Source organism: Sus scrofa, chromosome 9 (assembly GCF_054392235.1).
Source record: "Sus scrofa isolate SSC_HxYL_T2T_F1_AM1 chromosome 9, Sscrofa_HxYL_maternal_Yorkshire_Landrace_v2.0, whole genome shotgun sequence".
In the NCBI taxonomy this organism is placed as follows: Eukaryota; Metazoa; Chordata; class Mammalia; order Artiodactyla; family Suidae; genus Sus; species Sus scrofa.
Genome location: NC_139391.1, coordinates 36,136,715 through 36,153,966, shown reverse-complemented (window position 1 = coordinate 36,153,966; position 17,252 = coordinate 36,136,715). Strand labels below are relative to the sequence as shown.

The 17,252-nt window shown below is 35.1% G+C and overlaps 1 protein-coding gene across 2 annotated transcripts in view; it reads left to right on the top strand.

Annotated features, from left to right (window-relative positions):
* CWF19L2 (CWF19 like cell cycle control factor 2) overlaps nt 1-17,252 on the top strand; it is an 89,816-nt gene that overhangs the window by 29,930 nt on the left and 42,634 nt on the right. For both annotated transcript variants that reach the window (NM_001142831.1, XM_084974095.1), the window contains 3 exon segments: nt 4,599-5,254; nt 13,317-13,413; nt 15,282-15,371. In NM_001142831.1, coding sequence (NP_001136303.1) covers nt 4,599-5,254; nt 13,317-13,413; nt 15,282-15,371 — 843 coding nt within the window.

Genomic DNA, 17,252 nt, shown 5'->3' with positions numbered 1-17,252 from the left:
ATACAATATATGATATTTTAGAACCAGCTCCACTATTCACTGTGGGTGGATAATCTTTTTGTTTCATTTGCAGTTGATGTCCTGTTATTTTTAAGTTCAGAGGCAAGATTTAAAAAGCAGTAAGATTTCCAAGATTTAGGCAAACAAAAAAAAATTAGAAAAATTAACTATTAATTTCAGTTTTGGAGAATCTTTGGTAATGTTTTGATATATATTTTTTCAGATTTTTTTCTGTTTATAATTTTAAAATAAACAATTTTATAAAAGTAGGCTTATAGAACTCATCCTGCTTCTTTCACTTAGCAAAACAGACACAATTGGATGCTAGTAACTATATACATTTTAATGACCTCTTAATATATGCATATATATATGATTTTTATCATTATTTGTCAGTGGACGACATCTATGTTTTAATTTTTTTCCCTTGTTTAACAGAACTGTGCTGACCATTTTTTTCTGATTCCTTTTGCGTACTTTTTGGTTATTTTCTTAAATGAATTACTAAAAATGAAATTGCTATTTTAAAGGATAGAGACATTTATTTATTTATTTATTTATTTATTTTGTCTTTTTGCCATTTCGTGGGCCGCTCCTGTGGCATATGGAGGTTCCCAGGCTAGGGGTCCAATCAGAGCTGTAGCCACTGGCCTACACCAGAGCCACAGCAACGCGGGATCCAAGCTGCGTCTGCGACCTACACCACAGCTGACGGCAACACCGGATCCTTAATCCGCTGAGCAAGGCCAGGGATCGAACCCTCAACCTCATGATTCCTAGTTGGATTCGTTAGCCACTGGTCCACAACGGGAACTCCAGGATAGAAACATTTAAAGTGAGGTATATATTACAGAACTTCTCTAAAGATAGATTGAAGAAGTTATACTCTTCATTAAAGCGACTTACCAGTTTAATGAGAGTATAACTTATTAAATCATAATCATGATTTTCATTAGTAGGATTATTATAGTCTATGTTACTGTGATTGGTAAGCAGACTTTTTCCTTGCTTTTAAGTTTATACATTTATTTACTAGCAAACTGGGTTTTTTTCATTTTTTCCATTTGATTTGATTATTGATAGTATTTACTCGTTTTTCTTTAAGAATATTGATTTAAAACCTTTTACTAAATCTGTTCAAGTTTGCTCCTGGTTCATGTTTATCTTTTGCTTTATTTATGTTCGCCAAGGATAATTTTAAAATGTTTTTACTTAACAAATCCCGTTAGGTTTTTCTTTCATGACCTAGTGTTCTTGATAGAGTTCATTGACATTTGTACCCCCAAGAACACAAAAAAGTACACCCATATTTCCTTTGAGAACTTGTTCTGTTTTATTTTTATGCGTGTCTTTAATCTTTTGGAAATGCATATTTATATATGGTTTGAACTAGGCATTTAACTTTCTTTAAGTCTTTAGATGGTTGTTTACAATATATTAAATTAATTATTCTTTTTCCACTAATTAGAAATGATGCATTTATTATATATTACATCATCTTTTACAAAATTGGTCTGTTCCGTTACTCTCAAAAGTATTTTATTGATTTTTCTGTTTCCTGGAATTAGTATCATACTATTATTATTATTATTATTATTATTATTATTATTATTATTATTATTTTGTCTTTTTGTCTTTCTAGGGCCACACCTGCTGCATATGGAAGTTCCCAGGCTTGGGTCTATTTGGAGCTGTAGCCGCCAGCCTACACCACATCCATAGCAACGCCAGATCACAGCCATGTTTGAGACCTACACCTCAGCTCACAGCAACTCCGGATCCTTAACCCACTGATCTAGGCCAGGGATTGAACCTGTAACCTCATGGTTCCTAGTCTGATTCATTTCCTCTGTGCCACGATGGGCGGGAACTCCCGGTATCATACTATTATAATTATTGTAGTTTTCAGTACCTTACACAGGTAGAGAACAATTAGTGAATATGTACTGTGTGACAGGATAATGTCTTCCTTTATTAGTCATTAAAAAATAGTTTTACCTTTATATGTATAAATCTTGTTACATTTAGAATTAATTTTGTCAAGTTCAAGCTCAACTGAAACAAAAAAATAAAAAAGATGGGAAATATTTTCCATGAGTGCTATGAGGCAGTGCTTAATAATTTAAGCACTGCCTCATAGGAATCTTTTTGCTTTCTTGGTAATACATAAAATAATGATGTATCTAAAATTAGTGGCTTCTTAAGAGTCAACAAAATACAATAATTAATAAAAACAACAGAAACATCATCTACCACAATTTATCCAATGCTTACTGTGTTTTTAAAAATATGCATGTTATTCTTGACAGTTGTATTCTTCACAACTACAGGAATAATTATTTAGATTTAACCATTATATTTGCCATTTGGTTTATAGCCTACCTTCCTTTTTTCAGAGATCTTTGCCCTAATTCATTTATGATTTGGCTAGTTGACCCTGAGTAATTTTTCCCGAAGAATTAATAAGTGATTTACTTTTCTGATTCTTTTTGTTTTGGAAAATGATTTCCTTTTTTTCTTCTTTTTTTTTCCCTTTTTCAGGGCTGCACTTGCAGCATATGGAAAATCCCAGGCTAGGGGTCAAATCAGAGCTGCAGCTGCCGGCCTGCGCCACAGCCACAGCAACACAGGTTCTGAGCCATGTCTGTGACCTATACCAGAGCTCCTGTCAGTGCCTGCTGGGTCCTTAACCCACTGACCAAGGCCAGGGATCAAACCCACATCCTTATGGATACTAGTCATGTTTGCAACCCGCTAAGTCATAGTGGGAACTCCGTGGACAATGACTTTCGTCTTTTTTTTTTTTTTTGTCTTTTTTGCCATTTCTTGGGCCGTTCCCGCAGCATATAGAGGTTCCCAGGCTAGGGGTCGAATTGGAGCTGTAGGCACCTGCCTATGCCACAGCCACAGCAAAGTGGGGATCCGAACTGCGTCTGCAACCTACACCACAGTTCACAGCAATGCTGGATCCCTAACCCACTGAGCAAGGTCAGGGATCGAACCCTTAACCTCATGGTTCCTAGTCGGATTCGTTAACCACTGCGCCATGGTGGGAACTCCTGGACAATGACTTTCTTTTGTCCATGTCAAGGAAGGTTAATTTGACTGAATTGAATTCTGTATATAGAATGATTGTCTTCTAAATTTTTTTCAAGATTTGATCTTTATTTCTTTATCCTCTAGGATTATTATAAGTGAAAAGTTGATAACAATCTTTCTTTCCCTGCAGGAAAAGTGTTATTTGCCTACTCCCATTCATGTACATACTCATACTCCCTCTTCCACTGATCTTTGGGAAGAATTGTTTTTTTCTGCATGAATTTCGAGACTTAGGATTTTTTTATGTGTGAATTTTTGTATTCTTCACTTTCTCGCCTCCTCTAAGTAAGGGAGATCCAATGGATCTGGAAAATTAGCTGGGGAAATTTTCTTTCTTTTCTTTTCTTTTTCTTTTTTTTTTCTTATTGTTAATGCTTCTATCATTTTTGGTATTCCAGGCTAGTTTGAATTCACTAATCTGGATTCAACAGTTTCTATTCTTTTACTCACTACTTTTTTTTTTAGGGCCGCAGCACAGCATTTGGAGATTCCCAGGCTAGGGGTCGATTCGGAGCTACAGCTGCTGGCCTATACCACAGCCACAGCAATGCCAGATCCGAGCCGTGTCTGCGACCTACACTACAGCTCATGGCAATGCTGGATCCTTAATGCACTGAGCGAGACCAGGGATCGAACACAAGACCTCATGGTTCCTAGTCAGATTCGTTTCCACTGTGCCACGATGGGAACCCCTACTTGTTATTGTTGAACACAGTTTTATTTACAAGTCATTCTTCTCTTTTTTTTCATAAAAGTCTGTTTTGTTTTAGTAGTAACCTCTAGAATCTCACTGAGAGTAGGAATTTTTTTTTAAATTGTCTTTACTGTTTTCTATATTACATTTTGTTTTAATGGTGGGCATTTGGCCTAAGTGGTTCCTTTTGAGCTCTCAAAATTTTTTTTTGTTATTTGGTAATTTTTCATTGATTACTCTTTTTTTTTGTTTAAGTTTTCATTTTGGAGTAGTCTGTTTCTTTGGTAGGCCTGCCATAATACAGCTCCACAAGCTTAAACAACAGAAATTCATTAGCTCACAGTTCAGGAGAATGTAAATCCAAGGTCAAGATGTTAGCAGGTTTGTTTTCTTCATAGGTCTCTCTTTTTGATTCATAAGTGACTGCCATCTTACTCTGTCTTTTCTCTCTGTGTGTGCATTCCTCATGTCTCTTATGTGTCTAGATATCTTCTTAGAAGGCCTTCAGTCATATTGGATTAGGGCCTAACCTAATGACCTTATTTTATCACCTCTTTAAAGATCCTATCTATAAATGCGGTCACATTCTGAGGTACTAGGGGTTAGAGGTCAACATATGAGTTCAGGGGACATATTTCAGCCCATAGGATGATTGTATGGGTTATTTATTCCCCTTTGTTGGTTTTTTTTTTTTTTTTTTCTTCATTGTGCCATATGATAATGTATCATGACACAGTGGCATGTGGGGTACAAGTCATTGAGCCATTTTAAATTTTAAATATCTTTTAATTTTTCTCCTTTGTAGTCAATGGAAATATTTCAGTTGAAATTAAAAGAAGCTGAAAAAACTGCATTTATGAAAGAAGATTGTAGACGAGAACGGTGGAGGAAGCCAACATACTCAGATAGAGCACAAAGTAGTCAAGAAGGAAGAAAATCAGACTTGATGAAATATAATAAAAATTCAAAAGATAGATATGATACAACAGATACTACAAATAATATCAAAGATAAGTTTAGTGATAATGAAAAAGATAATAGATCTGGGTTGGAAACATGTAGGAGAGAATCCAATCCAAGGCAAAATCAAGAGTTTTCTTCTCTTGGAAATTTGAGACCTAAATTCTTAAGACCCTCTGATGATGAAGAACTGTCATTTTATAGCAAGTGCAGGAATTTTGAACCATCTAGTTCATCTTCCACACTGGTTGCTCAGGACTCTGTGCATTGTGGTTTTCGAAAACCCACAGAAAACAGTGAAGAAAGTTTATCATTGTGGAATCGATCTGATGGAAGAGAAGGAGACAGGAAACATTCAAATCAAAAACCATTAGAAACCAGTCACAGTATTGACCACGGAAACCTTTCTGAAGACAGGAGAGAAAAATCACAAGATGAAATTTTGAGAGATGACTCTCTGAAAAAAGAGGATCTACAGGACACAGAGTCTTCACTTGCTGGGTATTTTTTCATTTGTTTTTTAAACCGATAAATGAATATTAAGGTCCAGAGGATTCAAGGACTGAACTGTATTTTTAGAACATCAGTTACTAATTAGATAATGAGTTATGATTTTCTAGTTCTTAAATTTGATGAGAGAGATAAGCACATTTAACAGTTCAGTAGTTTCATTTTATGAATTGCATTTTATTTCACAGTTTATTTAACGAAAAGCTGGAAGAATCCAGTAGCTCTGTTTCCTCAAAATATGTTGCTTTTTTGTAATATAAAAGAATAAATGAGTTAATGATTCTTTTAAATGGATATGTGACAGGAAATATTTTGGTAGATTTTATTACTGTTGCCATATTACTTTCAAAGGAAATTGCTGCATTGTTAAGTGTAATCATAATTGTAAGTATTGCATGTCTACTGGAGGTCTGGGTGACTAAAGGAAAATACGCTGTCATAGCCCAAATATGAAGTGAAAAAGATAATGTGAAAGATCCTACAAAGGGAAGCATGATTTTGGTGGTTTTGTAGAGAAAGAGATAATCCACTTTGACAGTTGTCAGGTTTTAAATCTAATGTTAGAGTTTTGAAAGCAAAATATAGATAGGTTAATAGTTGTATCTATAATAATTAGGAAAATAGGTAATACTTACTGGTTTTATCATTCTGTGCCTGTAGCATTTATATATAGGGCTGAGTCAGTAGATCAGGTTGAATGGGATCAAACCTAGGAAAACTTGATTTAGCCAGAGGACTGGCCCAATTGGAGATAGCCATAAATAAAAAATGATTGTCCAAAGAGTAATGACTAGCTTGATCATTAAAATATGTTTAGAAAATATCACCAAATGAATGGGATACTAAAGGAAGATGTTTTAGGAAATAATGGAGTTCATTGGTGGCATTCCTAGTGGGTATAAGCGTTGTGATTTGGTGTCAGGAGTCTGGCAAATTGCTTTTGTTAGTGACTCCATCTAAAGCTGTGGATTATAGAGCACAGTGTTAGCTTTCAGTTGGCAGTGGGGGCTGGGAAAATCTGGACCTCTGGACCGAAAGATAGGAGGCCCAGTCAAACGGATTCTGGTTCACGTTAGGGCTTTGCTCCTAGAAAACCAAAGGAGAAATCTAGATGTATTGACGAGATAAATATGACAGGGATTGGAGAATGTCTAAGGATACATGTATAATTGTTCAGGCTTCACTCCAGGTACTCTGGAAGATAGACTATTTCCACTTGTCAGTGTTTAGTGGGATGAGGCTCCTACTTCCTGGTATCATTTGGGTTGGCAGAACATTTGGGCAATTTGTAGGTCTTGACTTCTGTGACTGCAGCTACTGGAGTATGTAAGGATGTTAATATTCCTTCTGATTCTATATTGCTTCATGTTTTATATTGTAGGTATTCAACACAGGATGTGTATACTGATAGATGTACTCTAATACAGTATATACTATATTATAGGCACTCTGATAAATGTAATACTGGCATACACTAAAAACTTTATTTTTTGGTCTGAAGCCAATACTCTTTGTTAGCTGTGTTAATTTTGATGTTACAGGTATTTGGGGGCTTTCCATGAATTCCATGATTGACTGGAGAGGGAAAGAAACATCTAGGAATCATCCACATATATGGGAAACAAAAAAGAAATCCTGAGCACGTAGGGTAGTATAAAGTAAGAGACCAAGGATAGGTAAGACCTTGAAGAATGTGTGTTTTCAGGGATTGGAAAGGTTCAGTGAAGGATTGTTAGAAACGGTTAATTTGTCTGAACATTATCATGGGTATATGTTGAATTCATTGTAAAATGCCAGAATTCTAGGGAGCTTTAGAATCAACGAGTTTCAGAAGGAGGAAAAAAAAAAGTTGTAGAAGTGATTTTAGAAGTAGAAGAAAACATAGGCTGACCCCTGCATTTTCTAGATGTGGAAGATTTAGCAAATAAAAAAAAAGTTAAGTCCCTTGCAATATTTTGACATACTTAAACTAAAAAACAATTTTATTTTTACCTGAAATTCAAAGTTAACTAGGTATCATGTATTTTATCTGGCAACTGTATGTAACACTTGGCCATTTCTTGGGTCTGTGACTATTTTACAAGAGATAGCATATATAGTCAGTCATGTCTTGGTATCCACCAGGGGATTGGTTCAAGGATACCAGCTGATACCCAGATACATGGGTGCTCAAGTCCCTTATATAAAAAGGTATAATATTTACATATAACCTACACACATTGTCCCATGTGTTTTGTCACCTGTAAATTACTTACGATAATGAATACAATGTAAATACTAAGTAAATAGTTGTAAATATAATGTAAATGTTATGTAAATAGTTGCCAGCTCTTGGCAAAGTCAGGGTTTGTTTTTTGGAACTTTCTGGAATTTTTTTTTCAGGTATTTTTAATTTGTGGTTGGTTGAATCCAGGGATAGGGATTCCATGGATACCAAAGGGTCAATTACTGTTTTCTATAAAGGACTTGAGCATATGCAGTTTTTGGTATCTAGTGGGTCCTGGAACATAGCAACAGATGACTGTTTTACTCTGAATCTTGTTTTTTTCCAGTCAGTATATCTTAAAGGTCTTTTCACATCAGCCCATATGTATGTGCTTTTTTCATTTTAAAGTCTTTAATATTCTGTTGTAAAACTTAGAGATAAGCAGGTATTTCTCATCAGTTTCCTATTGATGGACTTTAGGTAACTTCTGTTGCTTTAAATAATGCTATAAGGAATAGTTTTGTATGTGCATTTTTGCATTCTACTTGAATATAGCTGTAAAATAAATTCCAGGGAATGCAATTATATTTATATATTTTGCTGTATTAACCAGTTTACACTCCTAACAGTCATGTATGAGAATGACTTTTCTCATCCTTGCCAATAGTATATTGAGCTTTTTAATCTTTGCCATAGATTCATAGTTGAGAAACAGAAGCTTTCTTTGATTTACAAGTATGGGTGAAATTTGACATATTTTTATAAATGTTTAATATTATTTTTGTTAACTAGTCATATGTTTTGCTTGCTTTTTGAGGTGTTTTGTGAATGTTCTTATAGTTATCATCTGATATATATAATTTTTTCATCATTTTTAGGTTTGCTCTCTTCTTTTTTTACTTTTCTTTTTTCTTCCATCCATCCATCCATTCATACTGTGATCAGATTTACCATTCTTTTCCTCTGTCCTTTTCAGGCCCTTAAGTAGCTGGAAATCATCCTCTGATAGTGGCGTATGTGATTAAGAACTTTAAGCTTTTTATTTGGAGAATTAAAATGTGTTTGTATATAGTTTTGTTTTGTTGGAAAATATATTAGCTATATATATTTTTAAGAGTTTGACCTGAGAGTAGTATGTAATGTGAACAAAAACTAATGTGATGTCCTTAATTTAGATTTTATAAAATTAAGATCAGGAACTGAGCCATTTTTAATATAATTTTTTAACCTTAGCAGAGTTTGCTATGATAGCCTAGAAATTCAAGAGAAGAATACCAGGTTCTGAAGGCTTTGAGTATCGTCATGAGATGTGTAGGGAGAAAATTTGAGAACAAGTGGTAAAAAAAAAAAAGAATAATTAAAGGGAAGAGATCTGTGAACACTGTCAGCAGGCAAAAAATAGTTGCAATATAATCACAGTTTCTGAAATGGCCCTTGGGCTGGAGCTTTTCAAATTACTTACTTAAATTACTTTTTCCTCAAAACTTTTCAGCTAAATTTGTATGCGTATGAATTTTGTGTGTGTGTGTCTGTGGTATGTGTGTGCGTGTTGTAAAGAGAGTACATTTTAGTGGGAAAATAGGATTCGCTTTTTAGAAAATAATTATGAAGAGAGCTTTTGAAATATAGTAGTAATCCTAGAAAATGAGAAATGCTTGTACTTTTTCTTTTTATAGGATAATTGTAGATGTCATGATGATTTCTCTTTCAGAGCGTCTAGCTTGTCATTATAAATGCTCAGGGAAAATAGGGCCTATACCTTGCTCTTTGTTGCAGATCCGTATCTTTGCTATGATAAATAATGTGTTCTTCAGTCATTGACGTTCACTCTCTTCATTTTAATGTCTTTGATACCTATTGCTGTTCTGTTAAGTGCATTAAAGTGTTTGTCATCGTTGACAATAACAGAGTTGTTTGGAATTCTTGTGTATCTCATTTAGCCCGATCTATTTTCCATATACCAATAAACAATTTAATTCTTATTAGAAAATACTCCCTCTCCCTCACCAAAAAAAAAAAAAAAGTGTGGTGTACAAATTTTATGATCTTGAAAGTTGCCTCTTTGCAAGGTCTCTTGAGATTCTAGTTATCTTCTTGAAACCTGTGAGCTTTGGTTGGACTTCAGCATACCTTCTCCATTGCCCTCTCTTGGTTTGTTAAGCTTGCATACTGAAAAGTGAAGGGAAAAGTAAAGTTTCTCAAGAAAAGGGAAGAACCTGGTAAAATGACAAAAGATGTGCCTTTGTATAGACAATAATAGAGGTTTTTGGCAGTTTGAAAAAAAATCAAGAATATTATTATTGTAAAAGAGGATTTATAAGCCAGATTTTATAGACTAAATTATGACTATAGGTTATGAGATAGTAGAGATAGAATATGTGGGTGACATAGGTTGAATGAAGTGCCTCCCTCGTTCCCATTTTTTTTTTTTTTAAGGTACAGGTACTTGGATATGTTTATATTTTAGTGGCAAAGAGTCACTATCAATTTTAGAAAAAGCTAACCATATAGAGTGATGATAAATTGAGCAGGGGATCTCAGGGTTAATGTGGATCAGTTGTGATCCAGTGTATTCACACAAGAGGAAGGATTAGACTTGAGTGGAAATGTTAAAGAGGAAAGTGTGGCTCCCAACATGGATGATGGGAGGAAATTATAGAAATTCTTTCTTGATGACTTAAGTCAGTGTTTTTTAACGTATTATGCTCAGGATATTGGTTTTCCTTTTTGTCTATATATATGGACCACACATACGCACAGAGTGATGTCACAGTTTAATTTACATACAGCTCGTAAAATTGAAATGTCCTCTTATTGCTGTGACTTAACTGTTATAAGCTTATTTTATTTCACCAAAAAATATTAAGGAATCCTTGAAAAAAATTGCCTTAAAATTATTCCATGTGCATATGTTTCTTTATAAACTGAAAGTTAGAGTAACAGACTGTTTCTTTTATTCATTTTACCTGTCTTGGTATGAGAAGGGGAGGTTGTTTTTGTATGAGAGATGTTCCTTGGAACTTAAATCAGATGATTTTGACAGATTCTTTCTGCTATTCTTTTTATATTTATTGAATTTTTTATCGAAATATGATTGGGTTGCCTGAAATTCAAATCAGTTACAATTACAATAAATAAAAATTATTTGTACCTCAGGAGTTCCCGTCATGGCACAGCAGAAGCAAATCTAAGAACCATGAGGTGGTTCGATCCCTGGCCTCCCTGAGTGGGTTAAAGATCTGGTGTTGCTGTGAGCTATGGTGTAGGCTGGCAGCTACAGCTCCGGTTTGACCCATAACCTGGGAACCTCCATATGCCTCGGGTGTAGCCCTAAAAAGCAAAAAAAAAAAAAAAAAAAAAAAAAAGTTTCTGAAAAATATTTTCCATGCAAAAAACTACAACTAATAATATGAACAATACCTTAACCAGCAGAAGCATATTAAAAGTTCTCCTGCTTACATAAATGTACTGTCCCCACTGCATTGATTTTAAAAATGTGGACTGAAGAAAAAAAGAGGGGAGTTCTCTTGTGGCTCAGCAGGTTAAGGATCTGATGTCACTGCAGTGGATCGGTCACTGGCCTGGGAACTTCCACAGACTAAGGGTGCGGCCAAAAAGAAAAAAAAATGTAGACTGAAAGGAGCTGAGGGAAACAAAAGTATGTTTTTCTAATGGTGCCGTACCTAAAGTAGTTTAGGTTTCATAGTCTAAGAACCAGAGTATTGGAGTTCCTGTAGTGGCGCAGTGGTTAACGAATCCAACTAGCAATCATGAGGTTGCTGGTACAATCCCTGGCCTTGCTCAGTGGGTTAAGGATCCGGCGTTGCCGTGAGCTGTGGTGTAGGTTGCAGACGAGGCTTGGATCCTGCCTGTGGCTCTGGTGTAGGCTGGCAGCTACAGCTCCGATTCGACCCCTAGCCTGGGAACCTCCATATACCCCAGGAGTGGCTCAAGTAAAGGCAAAAAGACAAAAAAAAAAAAAAAAAAAAGAACCTGAGTATTGCCTTTCTTTTACCAATGTGAGTAGAAATGATTCTTTTGGAATTCCTGCAGAGATTTTTTTTTTTTTTTTTTGTCTTTCGTCTTTTTAGGGCTACACCCGTGGCATATGGAGGTTCCCAGGCTAGGGGTCCAATTGGAGCAGAGCCACAGCAACGCCAGATTGATCCGAGCTGCATCTGTGATCTCTACCACAGCCCAGAGCAACACCAGATCTTCAACCCACTGAGTAGGGCCAGGGATTGAACCTGCAACCTCATGGTTCCTAGTCAGATTCGTTTCCGCTGCACCACGACAGGAACTCCAATTTTTACTATTTATTTTATTTTATTTTATTGTCTTTTCTAGGGGTGCACTCACGGCATATGGAGGTTCCCAGGCTAGGGGTCTAATCGGAGCTGTAGCTGCCAACCTACACCACAGCCACAGCAACACAGGATCCGAGCCGCATCTGCGACCTACACCACAGCTCATGGCAACGCCGGATCCTTAACCCACTGATTGAGGCCAGGGATCAAAGCTGCAGCCTCATCGTTCCTAGTCAGATTCATGAACCACTGAGCCACAACGGAAACTCCAAGGGACTCCAATTTTTAAAATTTTTATTTACTTATTGTATTTTTTGTTTTTTAGGGCTGCACCCACAGCATATGTAAGTTCCCAGGCCAGTAGTCAAATGGGAGCTGCAGCTGCCAGCCTACACCACAGCTATGGCAGCACCAGATCCCTCACCCACTGATCAAGGCCAGGAATCAAACTCACATTCTCATGGATACTAATTGGATTCGTTTTTGCTGCGCCAGAGCAGGAACTCCTATTCTATTTTATTTATTTATTTTTTGGCTGTGCCCCAAGTATCCAAAAATTCCTGAGCCAGAGGTCAAACCTGTGCCACAGCAGTGACCAGAGCAGTCACCTGAGCAGCGACAATGCTAGGTCCTTAACTGCTAGGTCACCAGGGAACTCTAGATTAATATCTTTTTTTTAAAACTCAAATACTATGTATTAAAACTTTGTTTTTTTTTTGCCCTAAAGGAATTCACTATTTAAAAATAAATTCCATTTATTGTTATTAAAGTTTTGATTTGGGGCTCTATTATGTTTTGCTGTTACTTACTCAGAATGTATATTGAAAACTTGGGTTAGTTTATGTTGTCTAATTCTGGTTGACTTTGCAAAAGAGCACATAATCACTGTGTTTATTCTTTGTTTTTTTGGGGGGGGGCATGTCACACCTATAGCATATGGAGGTTCCTAGGCTAGGGGTTGAATCGGAACTATAGCCGCTGGCCTATACCACAGCTCACAGCAACACCAGATTCTTAACCCACTGACTGAGGCCAGGGATTGAACCCACATCCTCATGGATCCTAGTCAGATTCATTTCTGCTGAACCATGTCGGGAACTCCTGTTTTTATTCTTTGAATGCAGCTAAATAGCAATTCCTGGTTATAGTTTCTTAGATTACTAGTAATGTATCACATTGAATGAGAAGAGTTTCTCCAGCTGTGTAGAATAATGGCCTGATTCCAGTGTTTTAAATTATCATTGTTTCTTTTTTAGAATAAACGTGGGCATCATTGTTCTCATTGCTGCTGAGTCTTTGGTCAGGTTTTTATAGCTTCCCTATGCCATTCATGGCATTGTAACAGGGAACCTTTGACTTGATATATGATGGAGCATTGAGCGTTTTTTTGTTGTTGTTGTTTGTTTATTTATGTACTGGAATCGTGATCTGTTTGTGCTGAATGATTTATTAAGGTCAATTGAAATAGCATTTGAATCTTGGTTTTGTTACTTGCAATGTACCTATATCTCATATGCTCTTATCTCTCCTATCCAAACAGAAGTGGTCCAGAGGATGACTCTGTCTGTATCCTGAGTGTTGATGAGAAGAATAAGTTGGGGGCCAAGATTATCAAGGCTGAGATGATGGGAAATATGGTAAGACTTATATGTTCTTTAGAAAGTAGTAATTATTGAACTTCTTACAATTAATTTTGGACTTTCTTATGTGGGTGTAGCACACTTTAAAAATAATGATGCTTATTAATTCTTTGAAGAAATTCTTGAGCACTTCTAAAAACAGTGCTTTATATTTCTAAGTAATTATGTACTTTGTCAAATTTCTGAAATTTAAGATTCTAGGGAACTAAATGTTTTTTAATTTTCTTTTTAACTTGGATATTTGTTTTACTCTTGTATTTTTTATTTATTGAGCATATTTGAGAGAAATAAAGATGTCTCTGTCTTTTTTCCCTTTTTTTTTGGTCATTATTAAAAATGTGTACTTTCTTAAATTCCCTGACTTAGGAACCTAAAAAATGAGCTCCTTAAAAGGATAGTTAATCCATTTTTTCAAATTTTAAGGCAACATATTTATGTCTGACAGTATGTTAAATGCTTTGTGTACATTAGCTCACTTAACTCCTATAATAATATTGTGATTTGAGACTTATTTACCTCACAATTGAATAGAAATAGGGATAATTTGGTAAAAATGGCATCTGTCTATTTATTTATTATATTATCACATTTCTGTTATACAAATACATGTTACAATGCATATGGCAGAATAGCAAAACTAGGCAGCTGTCCGTGTCTTGACAAAGTTGACACTCATGGTCATATGTAGGTATTCATCTCAAATCCATATTTTAACGATCTTCTGTTTTGGTGTGCTGTCAGTACAACACTCTTTAGTAGAACAAAAAGTGACCAAACAGGATGCTTCTGATTTTATTAGTTTGTATCTCTAATAAAAATCGTATGTTGCATTTGCTGCTCTCTCTCTTTTTGAATCTGGTCCTCGGATTCAAACTCAGAAATTAGTAAGAAAGACACACTACCACCAACAAAAACAACAGCAATAAAATAACCTTTGGCTTTGAAAGCACAAAGAAATGAGTTCAGACAGTGAAAGATCGGTCCCTAAGTTAGAAGTGTTCCTGTGTTCATGGAGTCACTGCAGTGGAGAATCCTGTTCTTTGCTTGTCATGTAATTCTGTTTATTTAATTTATTTCTTTGTGATTTATTGCTTTATATGCTAGCTGTTTCATATAAATATTTATAGATTTCCTAGAGTAAAAATGAAATATACTCATATTTTTTATCTGAAGTTACTTATCAGCAATAAATAAGGTAATACTTAAATCTTGTGATGGCTTTCTTTTTACAAATAACTGAAATTCTGAGTATTAAAAGTTTATAATATTTAAGAAATTATAAAAATGTCATTCTTAAGGTTATGTATTTCCTTCATCTCCCTGTCTTCCCTAAAATATATGTCCTTGTAACAGTTTTCTTTTAGGTTTGAGAATTTTCATTAAAAAAATTTTTTTTAAGATTTTAATTTTTCTGTTGTAGTTGATTTACTGTGAATTTCAGCTGTACAGTAAAGTGACCCAGTTTTATTTATATATATACATTCTTTTTCTCACATTATCCTCCATCATGTTCCATCACAAGTGGCTAGATATAGTTTCCTGTGCTATACAGCAGGATCTCATTGCTTATCCACTCCAAATGCTATATTTGTATCACCAACCCCAAACACCCTGTACCTTCCTCCCCCATGTCCTTGTAATTATTTACCTTCAAAGCATAAACAATTTTGACAGGTATTTGGGAATTTGTAACCCAGATGAGTTCATTAGAAAGTAATATACTAGACTGTGAGTTGGTAACTGTATTTAGATGATAGCATTTGGATGTTTACTATGCTATTTCCCTTCAATTACATGAATTTGAAATATTCTACAAATGAAGAATTTATATATCACATCTATTTTTCTTATCTTTCTGTTTGAAGGAATTAGCTGAACAGCTTAAAGCCCAACTTGAAAAAGCAAATAAATTCAAAGAAACTGTAACACAGATATCAAAAAAATCTGCAGTAATGGTAAGTAATATAGTTTGTTTATATGTAGGTAATTAGCTTGTATAATGCTTCTACTTGGCCATGGTAATATTTTAATGTTAATGTTTCTGTTTCTGTGTCAGTGTGTGTATATGTATAAGCTCGTGTACTTGTTTTTGGGATTTATTTTCATATGTATTCTTTTATGTTCTATCATTGTGTCTGGTGGAAAAAAGCCTTGGCTTGGAGCCAAGGAAACCTGGTTTTTATTCTGGGCTTTGCCATTTACTGACTGACCTTGCAAAAGTCAAACTGGTCATTAACTCCTTCCCCTCCAAAATGAGAGGCTTGAATTTGGTATCTCTTTCATATAAAATATTTTGTTATAGGATTTGTTTGTCTGAATAAAACAGATAAAAATACCTATCTGCATGGAATTTTGTTTGAGGAAGAGAGAGACAAATGATAAAAAATAAATTACACAGCATGTTAGAAAGTTACACATCCTAGGCAGAGTAGTGGGAATCTTGAGTGCCAGGGATGCTATATGTTTATGTGTGTGTCTTGGGTTGCATAGGCTAATTCTTATCAAAAAGTGACATTGGTGTTGGCCAGCACTGCAGTTCCATTTTGACCCAGGAACTTCCATATGCTGCAGGTGTGGCCCTAAAAAAAAGAAAAAAATTATTTTAAAAAAAGAAGTAAAGTAAACTGTAGAATTGAATTAGCTTTTCATATTATTCTAGAGCTAGATACTACTGGTTCTAGAAGATATCTTCCTAATAAAATTAAAATCATTAGGGGTTAAACATATCCCTAAGTAAGCCACTTTTAAAACTATGAAATGAACTTTAGTCTTAAGTATTAGCTTATAATTTTTTAGTAATGATCCTTTATATTAATATTTGTTTTCTCAAACTTACATATGTTTAGTATCTATTTTATCAGCAATGTTATGAGAGAGAGAGGTTAGGCAGATCATTATTATACCAATTTGACAAGAAATCAAAGAAGCTAAAATAAATATGTGCCTTCAATCTAGATCATGCTCTAGAAGAATTTTAGGATTGACACAGGGTAGCTCAAGCAACTAAAGAGATGTAGTCATAGAATATATTTTTATTTTGTATCTGGGTTATCTCTTGTTTTCTGAGTCTCAGTACTGAAATGAAGTTTACACAGTGGTCTTCTGAAGAGTTTGGAAAATCATTGAGCCAGAACAGCATTTCTGAATGCTATGACTACAGATATATTAATGCTTTGAGGCCTTCAGTCTGTACAAAAACATAGCAATCACAGACAATATAAAATGAGTAAATTGAAAGAGATGTTACATGGCTTAAAAATCAAGATACATTTCTCTGTGTATAGGAAACTGAAAAAAAAATGAAAAAAAAAAAAAAAAAGAAAACCCAATAAAATAATAAGGAACTGGAGCTTGCAGGAATCCAACTCCAAAAATAGGCAGAGTGGCTAGGAATTGAGTTCATCTGAGAAAATGGAGATTAAAGGTCCTCTTACACAGCCTCTCTCTGTTTGAACCAAGTTTGATGGCTCCTGGAAAAGGCTTAGAATACTTCTCTGATGGGGCTTGGAGCAGGCCACCCCAAAATATGCCAAGGTGCCATACTAATTATTTTAAATTGAAGTTAACTGGAAAATAGCTGGTGTAAGAAGAACACTATGCCTTTCCTTGTTCCCCTGAAAGCAGGGAACAAAGCTCCCATGAGAAAGTAGCCTTCCTATGCTGGGAGGTTGGAAGGTATCCTTATTGCCAGAGATAGAAATTTGAGGCCAAGAAAGCTGGATAAACACAATTTGCTATCCCAAGGAAAAACCCCTTTGTTTTGTCAAATCTTCACAAGTAATTGATTCTTAATGTAAAAAGGTATATAAGCAACCTATGCGACCTCCATAAGTATA